At 42.1% G+C, this 23,369-nt stretch overlaps 1 protein-coding gene across 2 annotated transcripts in view; it reads right to left on the reverse strand.

The window, feature by feature from the left end:
- The window catches only part of TWF2 (twinfilin actin binding protein 2), an 84,024-nt gene that overhangs the window by 10,947 nt on the left and 49,708 nt on the right, over positions 1 to 23,369 (reverse strand). For both annotated transcript variants that reach the window (XM_072989776.2, XM_078385461.1), the window contains 3 exons: positions 15,649 to 15,827; positions 13,008 to 13,103; positions 10,918 to 11,022 (listed from right to left, as the gene is read on the reverse strand). In XM_072989776.2, the coding sequence (XP_072845877.1) occupies positions 10,918 to 11,022; positions 13,008 to 13,103; positions 15,649 to 15,827 (380 nt within the window). The remainder of the gene's footprint in view (positions 1 to 10,917; positions 11,023 to 13,007; positions 13,104 to 15,648; positions 15,828 to 23,369) is intronic.

Consider the following 23,369-nt stretch of genomic DNA (forward strand, 5'->3'; position numbering starts at 1 on the left):
TTTAATGAGTTAAATAATTGGGAAAATGTCTATCTGTGGACAATCGACATAGAAATCTCTTTTATCCTTTTAAAACACTTGTCTGTTTAAACACTCTGAAGGAAGTCGTTCTCTGTAAACATTACTGCTACCTCAATCTCTAATTCATTCTTTTCATCCTGGGGAACTGGGGTGTCTTTCCTGTCTGAAAATCACCAGTAGCAGTAAGGTTATCCCAGCAGTAGTGATTTTTAGACGTTAAAACCTTCTCCACCCCATCTCACAGCCCCCAAAGGCTTCCCCAGGATGAAAGGGATTGTAAGAAAGCATTGGAACCTGGCCGGGGAGGTGGGGTTCTGGAAACTTTAAATTCCCATAAAACAGCTGTAGCTGATGATATCACCAGCCTTATGTGGCATACAGCTGTGCAACAGGATTTCCGCCATTAATGGGGCTTACCTGTACAAAGTATGCAGAAGACTGCAGCTTTACTCTCTGCAGAAGGTAGTAACTGAACACTGGGCTAAGGAATAAGGAAGGAAAATCTGAATTCACTAAAAGTGGGGCAGGAAGAAGATTAATGTGTTTTCCCATAATAGTTGAAGGTTTGTCGTAAGTCTGCAACTACATAATAAACATGCTTCTAAAGGGCTTTATCTCATTGGGGCTTCCAGGAGCAGGTTTACTGGCTTGCCCTTTCTATAATCAACCAAAAAGAAGTAGCCTCTTTGCAGTGAAATACAATTTTTTTTATATGTATCTAGTGCACCAGAACTTCGTCCATATGCAAGCATTTTCCTGCTGAAGTACAACTTGAACTTAAATCCATGCTCCAGCAATCAGAACTACCTGCTTGTGACAGATTCAGAAGTGGAACGCAGAGGTCCACTTGGTTCAAGCGTGACGAGGTATGCGGTTAAAACAACACTACCTCTCATGGTATCAAGGGCCTGATCTTGGCATTTTTTCTGAGGGCAGTTATGCACCATGGGTCAATGGTGCCTTCAGTCTCCACCAGCAACAAATCCTGTTGCTATGAAGTAGAGAAATACAACTCTATTCACATGCACCTCCACCTTAGCAAATGGATGGCCAGGTGGCTGTGGGGGGGGGGGATCAGGGCCTCCAGCAATTTTGTTAATGAAAGGGAAACAATAAGCTGCAATTTCCCAACTTTTCTCTCTCCTTGAAGATGAACATCAGGCAATATATTTTTTTGACAGACCAAATGATTTACCATTGTTAGAGGAGAACTATGCTGGTTTCAAACATTCTAGAGAAACTATCTGGGAGAAACCCACAGTGTCTATATATTTTCTAACAAGAAGCTACAATAAAATGGGTTTAAAGCTTAACACTCCAACAGTGAAAGCTTAAAGCCATGAAATCACCAAGGTTTACGTTTGTGTTAGGCTCTGCAAGTTCTAACCAATGTATGTAAATGTACATGAGGCACGCGGTAGCCACATCCTCATCTGATGGAAAATGAAAGTATGGAAAATGAAAATATGATGTGGAAAACCTCCTGTGCGTGTGGAGGGTCTCCCTATAATTCCAGAGTTTAAGATCACATGGAGATCCTCTATGTACAGAGGAGTCGCTCTCTACTGGTTTGCTGTTCTCCACAGGAGGAAAGTGACATCGGAAAAGGCAAACCTAGAGCCCTCCTCCCTCTTCACGTGTTTAACTGAACTACTTAAAACAATAGAACTCGGCTACAATTTAATCTCTTTCTAGAGAACCTCTATTTCTTTTCAGTCATAGGCATCCTTCAGTCTCGAAAGACTATGGTAACATGCTCTGTATGGAGGACTTGGAACACCGCCTAGTGTGGCTGAGAAGGCCAATTCAAGAGTGACAATCCTTTCCACACTGAAGACAAATCCAATCTGTCCCCTGTCCAGCTCCCTGGTTTTGCTGCTTTCGGGACTGCCTCTTTGCCTCGGCCTGCTGGACAAGGGTCTCTTCAAATTGGGGGAGGCCATGATGCACCGCCTGCCTCCAGGCTGAACGGTCAGATGTCAGGGTTTCCCATCTGTTGAGGTCCATTCCTTAGGCCTTCAGATCCCGCTTGCAGATATCCTTGTATCGCAGCTGTAGTTTCCCTCTGGGGCGATTTCCCTGCACTAATTCTCCGTACAGGAGATCTTTTGGAATCCAACCATCAGCCATTCTCACGACATGCCCCAGCCAACGTAGACGTTGCTGTTTCAGTAATGTATTCATGCTGAAAATTCCAGCTCGTTCTAGGACTACTCTATTTGGAACTTTGTCCTGCCAAGTGATACTAAAAATGCGTCAGAGGCAACGCATACGGAACGTGTTCAGCTTCCTCTCCTGTCGTGCACAAAGGGTCCAGGACTCACTGCAGTACAGGAGTGTGCTCAAGACACAGGCTCTATAGACCTGGATCTTGGTATATGCCGTCAGCTTCTTATTGAGCCATATTCTCTTTGTGAGTCTAGAGAGCATGGTAGCTGCTTTGCCAATACGTTTATCTAGCTCGACATCTAGAGAGAGGGTGTCTATTCAGTAAACATCCACCTTCAGAACAATCTCTATTGCAAGTATCAACACTTAAATGTGCACCAAAAGGTAAATCATAAATGTGGTTATATAGGTCAGAACACATTCATGGGCATCATACTGTAGAATTTTCTGTTCTAATAGACATGTCATACTAATCCAACGTGTGTGAACAGATATCCCTTCAATCTAAGCTTTCATAGTCATTATAGACTGAGAATGAAGCCATGAAGATGTCCTAGTTACCTTTAAAAAGCATTTTACCAAATATATTCTAATCCAAATCATACAGCATTTGTTAAAAACAAAAAAGTACAAAACCTGTAACATCCACTGGATTTGAAAAACAATACTGCCAAAAGATTTGATGCTCAAGTATTGCACACAGGTGGAGTAGAACAACAGTGTACAACCCAAAACAATTTTATGGAAGAGACTCCTTTAAGGGAACAGTGCCCCCTTACTTCTGTCGCAGATACCCACAGGTTGATTATTAAACTTGTGGATTAAGTTTCACTGAAAGCCAACAATGTACAGTGGTGCCTCGCTTAACAGGCGCCCCGTTTAACGACGAAATTGCATACCGACGAACTTTTTGCAATCGCTTTTGTGATCGCATTGCGATGTTTTAAATGGGGGAAAATTGCTTTGCGATGATCGGTACCGTTTCGCTTATCGATTATCGCAAAGCGATGATTTCCCCCAACTGATTGGTGGTTCCAAAATGCCCGCTGGGTAAAAAAAATGGCCACCCGCTGTGTTTAGGGACAGATTCCTCGCTTACCGGGCAGCGAAAATGGCCGCCATATGGAGGATCTTCACTTAAAGGTCAGTTTTAAGCCCACAGGAACGCATTGAAGGGGTTTCAATGTATTCCTATGGGCTTTTTAAAATCGCATAGCGACAAAATTACTTTGCAGTGGTTTTTGCTGCACCGATTAACGTCGCTATGTGAGGCACCACTGTACAGTTCTTACTATTGTCTCATAATGGCTATCACCAACTGTGACTGACTGAAGCAAAGTTTTGTGACATTCTTCCTGGTTAGCCTAGCGAATCAACATACCTCAGTTCATGTTTTAATAGGGAAAAATCACTTCATGATGATCGGTTCCCTGGGTTTTTAACTTTTGCTTGACGACGATTTCGTTCTACAGCAATTTTGCTGGAACGGATTATCCTCGTCAAGCGAGGCACCACTGTAGAGTGGTCGAAATGACTAGATAGGCGGGATATAAATACAATAAACAAACAAACAAACAAATAAACAAATAAAATAATTATTTATCAGTGATACTGTTTCCATTGACTCTGGAAAGCCAGCCTCCAAGTCAAGATGTCTTGTTGGCACGGCCTAGTTTAGCCCTCAAGCTACGCTCAAGAAAAAAAAGCAATAAAAACAAAACAAAAACAGAAGTAGGTGGCAACTTTTAACAAATCTATTTCAACGTGAGCATTCATGTTTTACAATCCATGTCTTCAAACATGGTGGCTAAAATGGAGGAGATTTTAATCCATGAAAACTCATACTGACATAAGTTTGTTTGTCTTGAGGTCTAAAAAGACACACACACACACACACACAGAGAGAGAGAGAGAGAGAGAGAGAGAGAGAGAGAGAGAACTGTGAAGGAAAACACTTTGTACATCCTCAAGGGTACTGCCACTTACAATATATGAACCGGGGGGGGGGGGAGGACTGATCCTTGGAACTGAAAGGTCAATTCCAGGGTCCGTCCACATGGCTTTTCTCTGATAATGGGAGGAAGTACCTTTCTTGAAAACAGGATCCACTCACAAATGTGCGGCAACACAGAGCCATCCCAGTGCATGCTAGGGGTGACATCTGCTATTGAACAAATAGGTCCAGAGAAATGTTGGGAAAGGAGCAGGACCAAAGGAAACAAAGGAGCTTAATGACACCTGCAATTCCTCACAAAACTTGCACAGTGTGGCCGATTAATACATTGGGATCCCTATCACTCAAACCCATAGGATGCTTCAGGCTGAGTCTCTGCAGCTATGCAATGACCACTGCTGTCTTCCTAAAAACAGGGTAGCAGAGTTCAGTGCATAGGATCAGTCCTAGGATCAAACTGTTTCAGGCAGATACTTGGAGAGACGAGAGAGCAGTTGGCACAGGGCTCAACAGAGCAGTGGCCTGAAGGAACTTCCCTTATTAGGCAAGGCTTCTGAGGGAAAGAAACCATGCTGGGTGGAAAATTCTGGGAGTCATAACCCCAGAAGAGTAACATTGCTAAGCTCTGAATGACCCAGACCACCAGAAAGGCACCAATAGGTTTCCTGGATATGGTATCCGACCAGGAGTATCCTGGATAGACTGGGTTCATGGGACACAAAGCACTCTGGCCGAACTATTACACTGCAGACTATGTGGGTGTGGAGGCAGGAGGAGGGCTGGCAGAGCGAGAGAGAGAGCCTGAGTTGGTTATTTAAGCTTTCATGAGTGATAATCAATGCTCTGAACTTGCCCCAAAACAAAGCTGACATCGTGCCTGCCAGAGCACCACCCCATCACATGCACATTGACCCACAAAGGAACACCAAGCAGAGACGGGGTTTCTTCACGGCCTGTCACAACCATTCAACCATGCGAAGGCAGAAGGCAGGAGCAGGAGGGGAGCATGAAGTGTCTGGCGGAATGAAGAGATGGTTCTGTGGACTCCTGACATCAGGAACTAAATACAGATATTTAGAGAGAGGTGCAGAATGGGGGATCATCACCATGCTAGAAACATTCCAGTTGCATTACAAAACAAGCAGAAGAGAACCAAGACGGGCAATATGCAACTCTGAAACATGGTGGAAGACCAGGCAGATGAGAAATTAGGAAGGCATGAAGCATTGAACTGAACTGCCTTTTTTAAACAAGCCAGCCAGGGTCATGAGATATTGGACTTCATCAATCTGTCTGTCTGTCGCAATCTGGGAAAGACAGCTGTTCCCCCCTCCCCTTTCTTTACAATGCTTCCTCAACATACAGAAATTGGCAATCTCAGATACATACCAACTCAAAATCCTCAGATTATTAGGAAATGTGAAGGGATATTCTTGGGTCTAGAACCTAAAATGCACAACACAATGTATTTGTACTTAGATAGAGGCACATAAAGATAGTCTCCAGGTTAGAAAATTAACACCACGAACAGTTTTCCTGTGCAGGGCCAAGTGCTGTACGTCCAGTAAAGTGATGCTGATCTATGTCTGGGAGAAGAAGTAGCACTAATGTAACGTGTACAGCTGCAAGGAGATCCATGAGATGGCACAGGAAAGGCTGATGGTGAGGGTAAAAATTAGAGAGAGAGAGAGAGAGAGAGAGAGAGAGAGAGATCACTGGGGGGTGGTCGGCTACCCTTAGACAGACTGCAGATCTGCATGATGTTCTAGTTCAGATTACTAAATGTTCAAAGAGACAGGAGTAATGGAAGACTTCAACTGCTTAATATCTTTTGAAAGTCCAACTTGGCCAAACACATACGTTCCAAAATCCTTCTTAACTACCTTGCTGACAACTTCAGCAATGAGGGGCTCAGCTATTCTGGATCTGGTCCCTATTGAGAGGGAGAACTGGTTAGCAGAGGGAAATACTGTACTGGAAACTTTGAGTGGAAGTTGTTACCATGCCCTTGGGATTAGGTCTATTGAGGACAGGTACAGCGGAGAGTAAAGTAAGATATACTCAGGACTTTAAGAAATCTGCTTTTGATAAACATAAGGAAATACTGGGTGAGATCCCAGGGTGGGAAATACTCAACCTAAAAGCAATACACAAAGAATTGGAGTTTCTTAAAGGAGAGATATTGAAGACACAACACAAACTATTCCCATGACGAAGAAAAGTGGGACACATGTAAAAAATCTACGTAGGGTGGCTGTGAAAGGAGGTAAGAGTTAAAGGGGGGCATACATAGAAACTGGAAGGAGGAACAAATTTATTATTTTTTTATTAGACTTCTACCCCGCCCATCTAGACCAAAGGTCTACTCTGGGCGGCAAATAGCCAAGGAAAAGTATGAGTAGCTAATATTTATAGGAATAAAACCAGGAGTTTCCCACAGACTAGAGGCAGGTAAATGTATCCAGGAAAGCTTGTTGTCAATACCTGCAAAGGTTTTAGAATGGATTGCTAAATAGTGCAGCTGTGGGCGTTAAGGAAAGAATGTGGTGAGTGTTAAGACCCAACACCATTTTCTCAAACACAAGCCATGCCAGATGAATCTTATCTCTGATTTTTTTTTATAGAATCACTAGCTTGGTAGAATGAGCTATAGCTCTGGGTTCGACCTGGCTTTGGACAAGGTCCCTCATCATATTCTTGCTAATAAACCAGCAATACATGGTTTATTTGTTTGCATAAGTTGATTTGAAGGTAGTTGATGGGCCATACTCAAAGACTGCTCACTAATGGTTTGTCCTCATTCTGGAAAGGAGTGACAAGCATGGCGCCGCAGGCTTCTCTCCTGGGCCCAGAGCTATTCAGTTTCTTTATAAATGACTTGGATGAGAGTGTGGAGGTGAAGAGCACCAGATTTTCAGATGATACTACCAAGGTTTGAAACCTGGTATGTTTAAGAAAGTTAGAAAAAAAAATAGAATGGCTATTGGGGGAGGGAGGGTTGCAGGAAAAAAGTGTTTTAAGAGTGAAACTTGCAGCTTGAACTTCATTGTTTTCAAAACAAGCCCTATTTTCCAGCAGAGCAAGGTCACTGAATTCATAAATAGTCATGACAACTGAATGCTTCTAAAAGAATGTCCGGGTTAGAATTTGTAAACATAAACATGAGATTATAATAAACAAAGAGGCAATTGACGTAAGATGTGGCATTTGTAAATGAAAATGGCGTTTGTAATCCAATAGCACCATCTTCTGGAAAAACTAATTATATGAATTGCTGGCTTTGGAAAATATTAGTCACGTATCTTTCAGTATTTCTAGTTGCAAACACAGTCACAATATAAATATATGACAAGGATTAAGTTTCAAACCCAGGAAAATGTGAAGAAGTAAAGTAAATGGGATATTACACCGCTGTTGCTCACCCAGAAATTCTTGAATAAAAAAAATCCTGGATTGGTAAAAAGAGATCAGAAGAAAAGGAAAACAATTTTGTAAGAGTATAAATATGTGCAGGTAGGAAACACACAATGAGCAGGACAGGACCTTCTTTCATAACATGAAAGCTAATACAACTGTATTAACAGAATTACAGCATCCAGAGCAAGGTGTAGAAACCAAGGCCTGTGAATGGGATAGGTTTTCCCTGAAAAACGGAGAGCTGAGAGGTGACAGGACAGCCAACCATAAATATCTGAAAGGCTCTCATTTGGGCTTGTTTTCTAAGGCTCCAGAAGTCATACATGAACCAATAGATCCAAGCAACGAGATGTTGATCAAAGTACTAGGAAGAATTTACTGGCAACAAAAGCTGTTTGGGGGTGCAAGGGGCTATATCAGAAGATGATGGACACTTCTGCATCAGAGATTTTTAAGCAGACATAAGATGACCACCAGCTGGGAATGATTTAGCTGCAGGTGGGACTCAATGACTTTGGGACCCTTTCTATCTCTACAATTCTATGATTCTATTTAGTTTTTTGCTTCGTTTGCTTGTTGCATTTATATTCTGCTTTTCCTCAAAGGAGCTCAATGCAGCGTAAACAGCACTTCTGCCTGCCATTCTCACACTAATTCTATAAGGTGGGTCAGGCTGAGTATGACTGGCTCAAAGTCACACAGTGACCTTCAAAGCCAAATGAGGATTTAAAACCGTAGTGTAACTACTATGCTATGCCAGTCAACACTCTTTGCTTGGAGCTAGGGCACATCCTAGTTCTTTCCATCCTCTTTTACTCAACCTCACAATAAAATGCTCATCTCCTGAAAGGTGCTTGCCACATATTTGTGCTATTAGACCTAGAAGCTTGTCTTCAAAACAACAAAGAAAATGTCCTGCTCAGCTGCTTTCACTCTCCTTCATCACCCCCTCTGTTGTCAACCCTAACATGCCTAAGGTTTAAGCCAGCACAAGTATGAATACTAGCTACCATATGTTAGTTGCTAATCATTGTTTGATTTGATCACAGCCCACAAAAGGGACAAGAGAGCCCTAAAGTTCAAATCCTAGCAATTTAAAAATGATTCAGAGATGAACTTGCTATGGTTGCTGAACACCAAGACAATGGCATTAGGTTACTGCCATGCCATCATTTTCATCTGGACAGTTTGGGGTTCAAATTTTATACAGGTGGTTCAACCACCTGTAGGGCTCAACCCACTGCGAACCAACAAGGTCATTGTTTCACACCATAGGCCAACAGAAAATGTGTGTTCCCTTAGCTTTGTGACTGCAGATCTATGACTCTATGCAGCAAGGCACGGTTTCCCAACTGTATTGTTGTGGTTGTTACATGCCATGAAGTCACCGCTAACCTATGACACCCCAATGAATGAATAATGTCGCATCATTAACAACTCTGCTTAGCTGTTGCAGACTCAAGACTATGGCTTCCTTTATTGAGACAAGACATCTCATATTCTGTCTCCCACTCTTTCTGCTGCCTTCTACATATCCTAGGATTACTTTTTCTTTCAACAATTATTGTCTTTTCCCAAACATGGGTCCACCTATACAGTGATCTACAACTCCCATCATTCCAACTAGGGTGACCAATTATCAGAGACAATGAGAATTTTAATTCAAATTTATCTAGAGATCCAAGGTTGAAAATGACTGCTGTAGAGGAATCACAGTTCATTTCATATGATTAGACATACCTTCTAATTCTCTCTTCTCACTGCCCATATGAGTCATTGCATAAGCTTGACAGAATCTTGGCTATGTGAAAAGTGCTTGGCTGCTGTCCTGAACGACTGACTGCTCATAGAAATAGGCAGTCAGGGAGTAATAACTCCTGAAATTTATTCACTGAATCACAGAAATGATTTTGCCTAAGGTCAAAAAAACATTTGGAGGGTTCAAGTACAGTTGTTTATAATGAGACTGTTCCTTGGGGGCATAAGCAGAGAGTGATTTTCCCTTCGGGTGGCTTACTAAAGCTTACCTAAAGGGAATCTCACCCCCGGGGCTGGGGGATGGCTTGGTTCGCCTTTCCTCCTATGCCCGACAAATTGACTTGTGGTTCGTCAAGCCACTGGGGGCAAATTCGTGGTTCATCAAGTTTGATGACCCACAAATGAAGACGAAGCACCATTTTGGCGCTTCATCCCCATCTCCATTTATAATACGGGCAGGTTGAATATTGACTCTTCTTGCTCCTATTGTGGGTATATCATTTTCCCCCAGCAGCCAGGATCATTTCAGAGCTGTGGTTCCCCCCCCCCCACAGCTAGCACCTGATTGCTGTATTTCTGTCACAAAGCACCTATTGGACTGTACCTGTGACAAGCATGATATAGGTTATATTGGCATATTTCCTTGCCCAGCTAGTCTCCGGAACTAACTAAAAGTAAATAGTTTAGGAAAGGCAACAGTAGCCAGTGAAAGAGATACAGAAATGCTGTATGGAAAAGAGCACTGCAAAATTTTAAATGGTCAGAAAAAAGTCCAGGGAAAAGCAAGACTCATTCTCCCCTGTGGCTCCAGAGGCTTTTTGCTCCCTTTCTATCCAATTGTGTACACTTCTCCTTTCTTTAGCTAGAGTCCACAGTCATGCTAATGGGCTCCAGAAGGGAGTTAGGAAGAAGACAACACTGTCACAGGTGCCTCTTCCTGTCTTCAACAGCAGGGCTATATCCTGCGGTTCCCATCAGCTGGAATGCATAAACCTCAATGTACGTTGTAAGGCCTAAGACTGCCCAAGGAAAATGGCAGCTGGGGACAGAATCATCTTGTGAACATAAATAGTCCCAGCGTACTGTGCTTTCTGTGGGCAGCCAAAACTATATCATTCCATCCAGGGCTTGGGTTTTACAACTGGCTTTTAAACCTGTTTCTAAATATATGTGGTTAATAGATTTCAATATCTATCACTCTGGGGTGAAAAAAATCCATCAATCAAGCCATGGTGGACAACTTCCACGTGTCTTGGGGGGCTTACACATACCACTCATGAAATGTGGAGAGCCCCTGGATGTAAAACAGTGAATACGTCGTACCCTCCTCTGTCTCCTGACTTTGCTCCTCCCCCCCGCGTGCGCAGTGTTCCGTCACCACCTAACGTGATCGCTGTATGGAGGAGGAGCACCGTTGCGGGGAGGGAGGCAGAGCTTACAGGGAACCTTGGGTGGGTAGAAACGTGGCAAAACTGCCCACCCTCCCTGAAGGGTAGTTCGTGCTCCAGGGTGTTCAAGGGTGGGACCCCATCCTAAAGGGGAGATGCTCTTCCCCTCCCCAGCTTAAAAAACAAAACAAAAGCAAAACTCCTTCTTACCTCATTGATGCGGATCTGCTGGAGTTCTTGTTCAGCTGCAGTCAGAGGGGCTGGAGCAGAGCAGGAGGACACGTGCTTCTGATATCCACCAAGTGAGACATCTTCCTATGATCAAACAGAGGAACGGATGTAGCAGAGACAGCTTTGACTACAAGCAGGAGCAGAGGTGACTGGCACCTGAAGCTTCATGATAGAAAAGGTGGGGACGAGAACCTATTCGAACTCTGGCATCCCCTCCCTGCTTAACCCGTTATGATGGCAGCTGACAGCTGTGGGGACTTCTTCCAGGTTTGAGCTGCTTCCCTGGGACAACCCAAGCCCACACCCTTGTGCGGGCAGCAGTGGCCAGTCAAATACCGCCTTTTCATCTCTGTTTTTTTTCCTCTTCAGGAAGCCGTAAGGCAAAACAAGCAATGGGAAGATTATGGACAATTATCCCAATAATCTTCCAGCTAGGTAGCTGGGGAATTCTGGACCTTGCAGCCCTTTAAAAAGGATTTTTTTCCAAGCATGGGTCGTGACTATCTGTCAATTACAGAAATGCCCCCCCCCCGTCCCAATGGGTTAGCAGCCACTGACTATGGACACATACACCTGCTGTTCTGCTTTGGGAGGCACAAAGACCAGCTCGTGCCAAATCTGCTCAAGAGCCCTCACAGGATAAACTTGCTATGCTTTCCCTTTTACAGGCACTGCTTAATGAAGTAAAATAACATCACCGGGAGGAATATGTTAACGTCCACTGAAAGTGGGCTTCAGATGGTTTAGTGGTAGATCTTTGGCCCAAAGACAGATGCATCTTGAGAATTTCAGACATATGTAACCACAGAGAGTTGAAAAAAGAAAAAAGAGTCAAATCCACAAGGTTTATTTTACAAAGACAGTACGGGATCCCCATTCATGAGCAAGGCTGCCACCTTATGGTGCTTCCCACGAAGGACAGTGCCAGGAAAATCCAGGTGTTGCTACTGCAACATCAACAAAATGGCCTGAAGCTATCCAGATGTTGAACGGAGGTACAACCCAGAGAAGGTTGCAACTACTCAACCCATGTTTCTCCACGACAACCAGCAATGCCTGGCTAACAAGCCCACAGGAGCATCTGAACCTGCTGGGAAGCTTATGCTCCTCTTTCCCCCCCCCTCACCCCTTACCACAGAGCAACGGTCAGCTTATAGAGGGAAAGGTAGATGACCCTTAATGAAATAGCATTAACCCCTGGCTCTCATGAAATTAAGTCAAATCATACCCTCTTCTCAGCCTTTAAAAAGGAAAACAGCTAAGACGGCCAGACTGCCCACCAACAATAACTTGAGCACTGCAAATTAATATTTGCTCAAGAAGAACAGGATAATGTTAAGGAGAAGAGAAACTATCGCACTCCACTGTCCACCAACTGCAGATACCATCCCATGTGGGACAGAGGTTTATAATCTACCTCAACAGAGATGATCCATCTAAACCACACGTTCAATCACCTGCAAGACATCTTTCAGTCATCCTGTACATACTAACCTATCTTGTGATGATCCTAAAACTGCATAAATGGCAAAGTAGGTAAAACTGACTGAAACTGCATCAGATCAAAGGTGGAAAAATCCCCAAGGCACAGTGGTTAAACTGTAGTGCTGCAGTCAAGCCTCTGCTCACGACTTGAGTTTGATCCTGATGGATTTGGGCAGTCGGGTCAAGGTTGATTCAGCCTTCCATCCTTCTGAGCACCCAGTTCATTTGGGGGTGTGTGGGTGCAAAGTGGTCCTTGCACAATTACACTATAAGCTGCCCAGAGAGCGCTATAGCACTCTGGGGTGGTTTATAAGTCAAAACAATAACAGCAATAAAAATGATGAGAAAAGTTGAAGGTATCATTCAGTTTCCTGGAGGGGAGACAGTTTCCTTTATAGCTGCATAACTACAGATCTTAAATCTATAGTCAGGAAGAATACTCAAAGGAGGATGGCGACAGAAATGGGAAATCAGAGTCTGACTTCTAGATGGAGGGTTTTGCAGAACACTACGTAATACCAGCATCTCTTTCCCCAGCATTTGGTTGTCACCATGGTCTCATTATATATGCCAAATGGTAGTACCTTAACCGTTCCAAAGAGTTCATCTTTTATGTGTCCACCACCAAACTCTTTCTTCACCGTTGCTCTGGTTGCCGCATAAAGCATCTTCAGCCTCACCTGGTTATAGAGAGGAGAATATGGCATCAGTGACAAGGATAAGCCATTCCATGTTTTATAGTCTCTGCTAATTTATTGCTCAGATCACAGTGGCCAAAGAGTGCTGCCACTGCAGATCTATTTGGGCTTCCTGAATCTATCAGGAAGAGCCTCCTTTGCTGGGTGATATGTTCCCTAGCCATTATTTTTGGAGCACAACTGATCTTCAAACTGTGGTTCTAAGTAGTCTCCAAAGGCAACCAGGATGGGTAGCCAAGTCTGACGTCAATAGGGGCTGCTAATAAGAACAATTATTTATATTTTATTTATTAATTCACCGGGTAGCTATTTTTTGGAGAAGCTCTAGATGAGCTTTCCTCTGCATCAGTGTATCAATATACTTAGCAACTATGATCCCTATTATAGCATCCATCTTCATGGCCATGACATTTTCATTTACTTTATTTTTCAACAAACTGGTGACATATTCCCTAGGTTTTAATAAATGTAGTTTTACAATAGGTAGTCATGCTAGTCTGTGCTAGCATATCAGGCCAAAATGAAAGAAAAATGAAAAATAAGACAAAAATGTTGCGGCATCTTAAAGACTGTTACATTTAAATGTGAGCTTTCATGGACAAGTCCACTTCCTCATCCTTTGAGTTTTAATAAATGTCAAGCCATTTATTAAAACTTGAGGTATCTTATGAGAAACTCATTGAACCTATGTTGGGCCCTAAAATGGAATGCCCTAATTCAGCTGTCAACATTATCTCAGTTGACCGCCAGATGGCACAATGGCTCTAACCTGAGCAGAACAGTTTTTGCACTAAAAAGCATACCCTGTTTTCCTGAAAATAAAACCTAGCCTGAAAATAAGCCCTAGCATGACTTTTCAGGATGCTCGTAATGTAAGTCCTACCCCAAAAATAAGCCCTAGTTAAGTGAAACCCTGCCCTCCACCACTGTGCAGCATTGTGCAGCAACCAGAAGATGATTACATGACTATAAAATAAAACATCCCCTAAAAATAAACCCTAACGCGTTTTTTTTTTTGGAGCAAAAATTAATATAAGACCCTGTCTTATTTTTGGGGAAACACGGTACGAAACAAGAATGTGTGAAAGAACAGTAGATGCAACCTTCAATCTTTATCTCTTTTAAAGAAGCAAAGTCTCCTGCTATGTCAGGTGAAGCACATGAAGTCACTGTGTATATGTTTACAAAACACAGTGAAAGAGCCCATGATTAGAAATCAGCAACTTTCCCTATGAAAGAGACAAATGGGCTTCGTCAGAAAGCTGTTTGCTTCTAGCCACAGCAGGCGATTACCTATGAATACTATTATTTGTGATGTGGTTTGTTATATGTTTCTTTTTTAAATGCATGTTGTAAGCCGCCTAGAGTGGTCACAATTGACTAGATAGGCGGGGTATAAATGAAATAAATAAATAAATAAATAAATAAATAAATAAATAAATAAATAAATAAATAAATAAATAAATAAATAAATAAATAAATAAATAAATAAATAAATAAATAAATAAATAAATAAATAAATAAATAAATAAATAAATAAATAAATAAATAAAACTGTCTTTAAGGTGCCACAAGATTTTTAGTTTCCTCTAGCACACAGCCACAGGAGCAGACCAGATATGGGTAACCTTGACTGTACAAACTACTCATTGCGCTCTATATGTGGCGGCCTTTAAGGGTGATCCAGAAGCAGCGCCTGGAGAGAATGCTTCAGGTCGGCTGCTGAGGGCCATCATGTACTACTTGGCATGTAACACTTTCGCTGCACTGGCTGCTGATTTGCTACTGACTCAGATGTAAGGTTTTATTGTCCCCCTAAACAACAGGGGGGCCTTGTTAGCACAGATACCGCCTTTTCCCTTATAAACCCATTTAGTCAGCTGATGAAGTATAGTGATTTTATACTGTATGTTTTATAATGGTTGCACACTGCTTTAAAATGTTTAGAAGGAAGCTGATCGCAAATAAGTGTAAGTAACTAAATATATAAATTATACACATAGCCACCCCTTTAGGAGGTACAATTTTTTTTCAAGCTACCTACATCTTTAGAAACTTTAAATAAACATTAAGAACAATAATCTTGCAGAGTGTGGGCGGCATATAAGCCAGATGGACTAAATAAATAAATAAAGAGAGACAGACAGACAGACAGACAGATAAATAAATAAATGGAGTAGTAGATGACAGATATTCTTCACTCTGAACCACACTACCTTTTAGTTGAATAAACTTAATTTACATCTCGTTCAATTTAACACTATCAGGTAATAGGTGGCATTTGCAAAATGCTATGAAACACAACTAGATACAAAGCAGCCAGCAATCTAAATACTCTTCAAGAGCAATACTATTTCTGTGACAAGAAGGATAATATAGTCCTCCAATTGTTCTACAGAGTAGTCACTGCAGCCTTTAATCCTCAATCCATTGTGTAAACCAGTTACATGGTGCCAAGCAGCTAAGAACCTTTGAGGGGACACTCAAGTAGCATTTATTCAAGAGGAAATAAAAAATCAAGGCTTACAGGAGAGTTGTCAGGTGACCAGGAAATAAAAAGCCACTCATAGCCCTGTGCATTTTGGGTGTCCAGGCGGTAGAGAATGTAACATGGCTGCAGTTCATCCAGCAGTGGCAGCACAAAAGTGTCGTAGTCCTTATCCCAACGTCGAGAGAGTTCTTTGTAGGCACCAAGCACCAACTGCTCTGAAAGCCAAAGGGGGGGGGGGAGAAGAAGGGAGGGAGAGAAGGAAAGAATTTTAAAAGTGAGCAAAAATAGAGGTTATATTTGATGCAGTACAACAGCCAAGGTACAAGAGCCTAAAATTCACAGAATTCTTGTGTATAAGTCAAACGTTTTGACACCCTAATCCTAACCCTAAACCATGTTTCCTTCCTTCGGCAAAAAGTAGACAGTTCTCATGGCTGAAGCAAGTGACCAAAAAACAAAACAACAACAACAAAAAAACCCACACAAAAAGGCAAACTGTGCTGCTTATATATCACTCCATAGCTCTTCAAGAACTCTCTGGGTGATTTACGTTAATTATGTAGACTACACTTTGCCCTCCCCCCCAGCAAGCTGGGTACTTATTTGACAGACCTTGGAAGGACGGAAGGCTGAGTGAACCTTGTTTGTGCCAGCTACCTGGGAGTGAACCCAAGCTTTGAGCAGAGTTTTGGCTGCAATACAGCAGTTCAGCCACCAAGAAAAAAAATCTGTATTGCAACACTACTGTTGTTATTATCACTGTTGTTTCAGATAAATTGACAGTGTATCATTTTGGAGAAACCTGCACAGATCACAGAAGCTTACAGAGGAGCACTGGCCATCATTCAATTGTTGGGGGGGGGGGAATTGAGGAGAATGAGGAACACACATTTGCCTTGTTTTCAAAAGTGTGATTGTGATGCGAGTTTCCAAAACAAAGGTCATCATTGCCAAAGTTTCTTTACAGGGAGGGTGTAGAACATATAAGATATTTCTACAGCTACCAGATTCCGGACAAAACAAAAAGAACAGAAAAAGGCATCAAGTACTAAGAGATGCCTTCAAATAACAGAAAAAGGTATCAGCTGTTAATAATAATCTGGTTGTCAGGAAGTCACAAAATTGGAACAGGACACAGGACCTTGCCACTGGTTCACTGACTGAGTGGCAAGGCCTCCATCCTGGAGAGATCTTTTCTAGCCGAAGCTAGAGACGGCAAAGACTGGCCATGGACTGGCCCAGGCAAAGCGTGTGCTTTACAAGTGAGCTACTGTACCACTTCTCCAAGCAACCTTACACTGATGAGTAACCAGAACCATAAATTAACATTAACTAAAGGCTTTGCTGCCTGCAAAACTCACTGTCATGCTTAGAGATATCAAGGATGGCAGGAAGGGGAAGTGAAATGTTGGGATGCATGGGAAGGGAATGACATACACACTACGGCTTAAAAACTTCCACAAACGCTTCACTTCTAGTCATGTTCAAATTTAATGCTGCCAGTTAAAAGCACAGAATAGGAAAACATTTCCTGTCTCTGGTCTTACAGACGACGTTCCTGTCAAAACGGACTGTACTCAGCACAAGGGTCTGTGACTGGCTAGGATTCGGGCATCCTGGGTTTGATTCCCTGGTCGGCCATGGAAATTCACAGGGATGGGGGTGGAACTGGTAAAACCACTCCTTAAATAACTCACTTATTTTGAAATCCTATTAGGATTGCTATTAAGTCAGTTGTAACTTGGTGGCACATGACACACACAGGGATTCTAGGAACTGTAACATCCCCAAGTTCCAGGACAGATTCCAGTTAACAGTTATGCTAGATATCGTTTTCGTATGTCACCAGTCACTTCTGACTTATGGTGACCCCATGAATTGCCAAGCCTAAAAGGTCTGATCATTGACAACCCTGCTAAGGTCTTGCAAACTCAAGGCCATAACTTTTTTTATTGAATTAATTCATCCTATATTTGGCCTTCTAACTTTCTTGCTGCCTCCAACATTTCCCTCTATTACTGTTTTCCTTCTTATCTTGCTAAGGATGTATATAAAATACAATATCCTTAGTCTATGTACCATGACTCCACATGGATGCCTCCTTGCCACGCTTATGAGTTCATAGCCACCCTGGTCTTCTTTTCCCTCCTGCCTTACTGACCATTCTGTCATTATAAATTCACACCCAACGATTTCAGGTCAACAGTAACTATGGAAAGCAGGGCAGGGCAGGGGGAAAGATAAACTAAGAATGGGAGTGTTGTTCCGAGTCAGACAGGGCTGGAAATGTCCATTCCCATTAGGGTGGAAATCTCTGCTTTAAAGAAAATAAAAAATTAGAGCAATTTGGTTATTATTGGAATGAAAAAGGATTCTTGGGGCTAAGGAAAGGCCTTGCCTTGACTAACTACTGGATAGCACACATTTTGTGGGTATTCTGGTATTCCCATCTAGCAGGGTTAGCAGAGAGGCTAAAACGCTTAAACTTGTGAAGTTTTGGTATTCCCTGAAACTGTGTGCAGTCAGAGTGACTCAAAGTGTTGGGAGGTGACCACGCAGTGAGATTTCCCCCAGCTATCAGCGTACTTAGCTCTCTTGGAAGTCACCCACACCAGGAAAGTCTGGGCAGTGTTGCTCAGTGCACGTCTCTCTGACTTGGCCATAATCTTGACATTGACTATATGTGCAATGAACTATCACTGCTGTACTTCTGGGTGGGAAATATGTGGGTCAAATCTATTATTTGAATGACAGAATTTATCTACAGTACTTGTTTCATCAAAGCTCTGGCTGAAATCCTGTTGTGCAGTTTATGCCAGTAAAAGAGAAATTACATTCCTTGCAGTGACCCTAATTAACATGTTCTCAGTTGCATTCTTCATTGGGTGCCACACTGATAAAGAATAGTAATTAGTAACGCTGGCACCTGGGGCATGTGGCACCATCACCCACTGATTTTGTCCTGAGGCAATGAAAAAGAGGGAAGGAGAATATAATATTCTTTCCCAACAGAAATAGAGAGAAGATGACCAAGACTGAAAGATGCTGCTATCTGTTTGTCTAATATTGATTAGTAGATTCACTTTTTCATTTTGGTGCCCTGTAGCAAAGGCCCAGTTGCTCCACCCTAGTTACAGCCCTGCTTAGGTGTCTTGGCATTTGACCAGGAATCCAAATAGGGACACATTTAATTGTTGGCAACGTATACCATGCTGGCAGAAGGGAACATTTATAACATTTATAACAGTTGTTAGATTTTTGCTGCGCCTTCTCCAAGTAAATTCATTTCAGATGGTTTGCTCTCCACTTCATCTTCTCCACGTAAAACTTATCAGCTGTAGTAAGTGCAGGAACAGAAAATTGCTTTTATTCTATTGAAGGTGTTGCAAAAAGAAGTCACAAGGAATAGTTTCAAACTGTTTCAAAAAATTTCAACAGAAACTGTGGAGCAAACAAGCATTCAAAAAATCTTGAGGCAAAGACAATTCTGCAACAGTTCTCACACAAAATAAGAAAGCTAATTATCCTAAGCTAATACTCATATTCAAACAACACTTCAGCATGGTTCCAGAAAATATGCAGAGTACAGGTACCAAAGCAGCAGGTGAACATAGCATTCTCCTGAGAGAAACTAGGCTAAACTATGCAAACTCACAATTTTTAAACCTATCGCTCCACTTTCTAGACCCTTCAAAGGAATTTACTAATCAGGCCTCAAGTTGCCCCAAATCTTCTTGAAGAAGAGAGTAACTTTTCTAAAGTGACTTCACTCTCTCCCCACTTCACTTCAGCTGAAACTAGTTTGTTAATTAGCTCATACCAGGAGTGAGTTTTGCCTTGAAAATTCATTCTCACAGTGGCAAGAAACAGATGTCAAAACCTTCCAGTTAATGGGCACTTTCTCCTCTCTCTTCTAACCTTCTAATCCCAGACATAACCTAACAGACCTGCATTTCAAAGGGCAACTGAAACCATCATCCCCCCATTTTTTTTTTTGACATTCAACATCATAGTTCAAGTATGCTTGGAAAATAACAGGCCATTCATTTCTATATTTTCTTTCCCGTGATGTATATGATGACCCCCTGACCCTCCCCCCCAAAGAGAAGGAGCAAAGCAGGTCAGCATGGCCTGTACATATATGCAAGAATTCTTGACAAGAAAAGTGTTGAAAGAGAAACTACTGCTGTCAGATACAAACAAGCAAGGGGGAATTATCTGTGGATACAATGGAAATGCTAATTTGATGTCTTTAGCATGTCTCAGTGGCGCTCCATCAAAGATGTGACAGGATGTGCACTGAATGCTTTAACTGTTTTAACTGGTTTGATGTTACACTTCTTAACCCTGGCCCCACATCAAAACTTTGAACCTTATTTAATTATGTATAAATCCTTCCATTATTGATCTTGTGTAGGTAGGCAACCTGATACTCTCTCCATGTTGTAGATCAGTGGTTCTTAACCTTTGTTACTCGGATGTTTTTGAACTGCAACTCCCAGAAACCCCAGCCAGCACAGTTGGTGGTGAAGGCTTCTGGGAGTTGCAGTCCAAAACTCCTGAGTAACCCAAGGTTAAGAACCAGTGTTGTAGATTACCACTGTCATATTTTCTGGCCACTGGCTATGCTGGCCACACCTCATAAGGTCTGGCATCACAGCTGGTCCTTCTCCAAGTTCTCTGGTTACATGGGGAGAATCCCCATCCCGACTCCTTGTCAGAGTGGTCGGTTGTCAGAGATGGTGGGGAAGGGCTGGACGAACTCCTATCCTGATTGGAGCACTGCAGGAGAAGAAGCACCCCAACAGCATGCAAAGTCCAGTGAGTGGCCCGGCTGGCTAGGGCGAGTGGGAGATGGGTCAGGGCGGCATCTGTGATGCCATGCTGACAGCTTCATAGGAAGCTCTATGAAGTGCTTTGTGCCCATTTCTACTCATGAGAGTACCAGATGGAGGAAGACTGGCCTAGGCAGCTAGTGCTTCATGAACAGTGCTTCCAACTATTGTCTGTTCCCCCTCTAGTCAGGCTTGTAGGTGTACATCCCCATTTTGTATTCATGAATAACATATTATGTTCCACTGGGTCAGAAACCAAGCCACAAATGGAAAAACACATTCAGAAATGCCATGAAGTTCAGCTATCCATCACAAGATCTTTTCAGACTAGTGGTAGCAGGTCACAGGACTTTATGCTGTTCTACATCAAAATTTCTCTGCTACCATATGGAAAACCAGAAACCAGAAATATGCATTCTGGCCTAGTTTTTCTTGTAATTCAGTACTTTACAACATGTTTGGCACTTTTTGATAGGGCAGAGCATTCAAACAAGTGATCCTCATTACCTCCTACAGTCTGAAAGAGAAGAACCTAAGAAGGCTGTATCACATGATCATAACATGGGTTTCACCTCTAAGTCTCATCAGTTAGTCTGAGGCAGCAGTTACATTCCAGATAACTAATCTGTGTCACACTCAAATGACATGTAACATAAAACCAATGCCATCCCTAAAGCTAAATCCAAGGAATATAATGACCTGTGGTGACTCAGTAAATGAAGCAAAACAAATATGATGCCGCTTATACAGTTCATTCACTTCAACCTAAGGGTACAATGTTTAGTCAGATAATCAACTGTATTACCTGATTAAAGCTTCTCAGACCGGAAGAAGATGCCCTTGTTTATCTCAGACACGTTAAAAAAACAGAGAGAGTAATACTAATAGATGTATCCATAGACATAAGGTGATTCTCCTTCTTTCATATGCAGGAAGGAATACTCAATTTAAAATTGTCCACTGGAGTATACAGTACTATAAAGTAGAGGCTGCCAACGTTTTTTGCTCACTATATTTGAAACTGTATAGCTGTCATGGCTTCTCTCACAAAGTAGTTCTCTCACAAAGTAACTGCTGTAGAGTGTTGTGTAGCTTGGCCATGCACAAAATGGCTGCAACAATGGGTACTGTGTCAGGTCGAGATGTCTGGCGGATTCTGAAAGTTTTAATCCAAAAAATATTCCTCCAGATTCATCTCAAGTGATACCTGTCTCCTTCACATTATTATTTGCAACACTTCTCAGATTGATCAGCTATCTATGCTTGTATTTAACATGCCACCCTTTCCCAGAACTGGAACCCGTGTCAATTTAAAACAGTCTTTAAAAATAAAATTCAAGTAAAATAAACTTACAAGTATTAGTTTAGTTGAATGTGTCCTATTATCAAAATACAATTCGTAGAAAAACTTGTTGAAAATCTCTTAACTGGAATATCAACACTACCTTACCTTAAAAAAAGAGAAAACTAACATATCAGCTAAAAGTTGAAGATTATGATTAGCTCAAGATTATAAATTGGTCAAGGCTAACTAGAATAATTTTAATAAAATGTCTCTTCCGGCTCGCAGAAGGGAAAAGAGGGTGTGTATGTGTTTGTGTCTTCTTGCTTGCAGAAGTTGTGCGTGCGTGTGTGTGTGTGTGTGTCTGTGTGTGAGAGAGAGAGAATGAGTGAGTGAGTGCATAAAAAAGGTCTCCTCAAGTACCTACCAAGCTGACCTCTGAAGATGGCAGGAGTGTGAAAAGGGCCTCTCCAGCACATATCAAAGTGCTCAGTGGTTTAACGACCTGATGACCCCTAGTTTATGTTGCAATGAGTGAAGAGTCAAATTGCAAGTATTAATCAGTCTTTGTAGGTTTTTTGTAGATTTCTATTCCTAATCTGCTGTTGGATCCTATGATGACTGCACCATCCAGGAAAGCCAGCCAGTTGTCATTGGTGTTTTCCCTGGTGAACTTGATATTTGGGTCCACTGCACTGCTGTGATTTGTGGAGGCCTGTACTTCCTAAATCTTGATCTTCACCCCAAGACAACCAACTGGCTTAGAAAGGGGTCAGGGAGGCCATACATGTTCATATAGAAAATCCCTCACTCAGCAGGGGTGGAGGCTTTAGATACAATCTGTCTCCTATTTATCATGCTGCCCATTCATTCCTCCCAAAGAAGATCAAGACCATACACACAAGAAAGACCACTATTGCCTATTAACGACCCAGGACAATGGGTGCAGAAGGACTGCAGAAGTGGGATTTTCACTCACCCTCACTGTCCTTTGTCCATCTATTCAGAACCAGGGGGAAGTAAAACCAACGTGGAGGATATATGGGGGGGGGGGTCTCCTACCAATTTTCCTCAAACTGAAGAAGCTACTTTCAACCTAACAAGAAAGAAGTCCAGTTGCTATGATTCAGCTTCTAGATAACCTCACCTGGATGACTGAGAATCTTCAGATAAATTCCCCCTAACATATGAATTTTTACGTGCATTTTTAAATTGCAGACATGTGTCACATTTGGAGAAGTGCAGAAATGGAAGGAATATGTGTTCTGGTTGAAGTGTTGACTTGATGGCCGTTTTTGACTGAAAGGTATGTTAAAAAATTAAAAAATAAATAACCAAACAATTTAGTAGTTTTGCTCTCATATCCCCAGTTTAGTCAGAAAAACCTTCCCAGCTCAAATTGTTAGGAATTGAAGCATGGATCTTTTGCAGGCGATATACATAAGCTGTCACCTGTGGTCTTCTCATACAGGAATTACACAGCCTAGCCTGTGTTTTACTTACAGTGGTGCCCCGCTTTACAATTACCTCGATAAACGACGAAATCGCTTCACGACAATGTTTTTGTGATTGCTATTCAAAGGGCGATTTTCATTTAAGGATGATCGGTTCCCTGCTTCGGGAACTGATTTTTCACATTA

This window comes from Pogona vitticeps, chromosome 2 (genome assembly GCF_051106095.1).
Source record: "Pogona vitticeps strain Pit_001003342236 chromosome 2, PviZW2.1, whole genome shotgun sequence".
Lineage (NCBI taxonomy): Eukaryota > Metazoa > Chordata > Lepidosauria > Squamata > Agamidae > Pogona > Pogona vitticeps.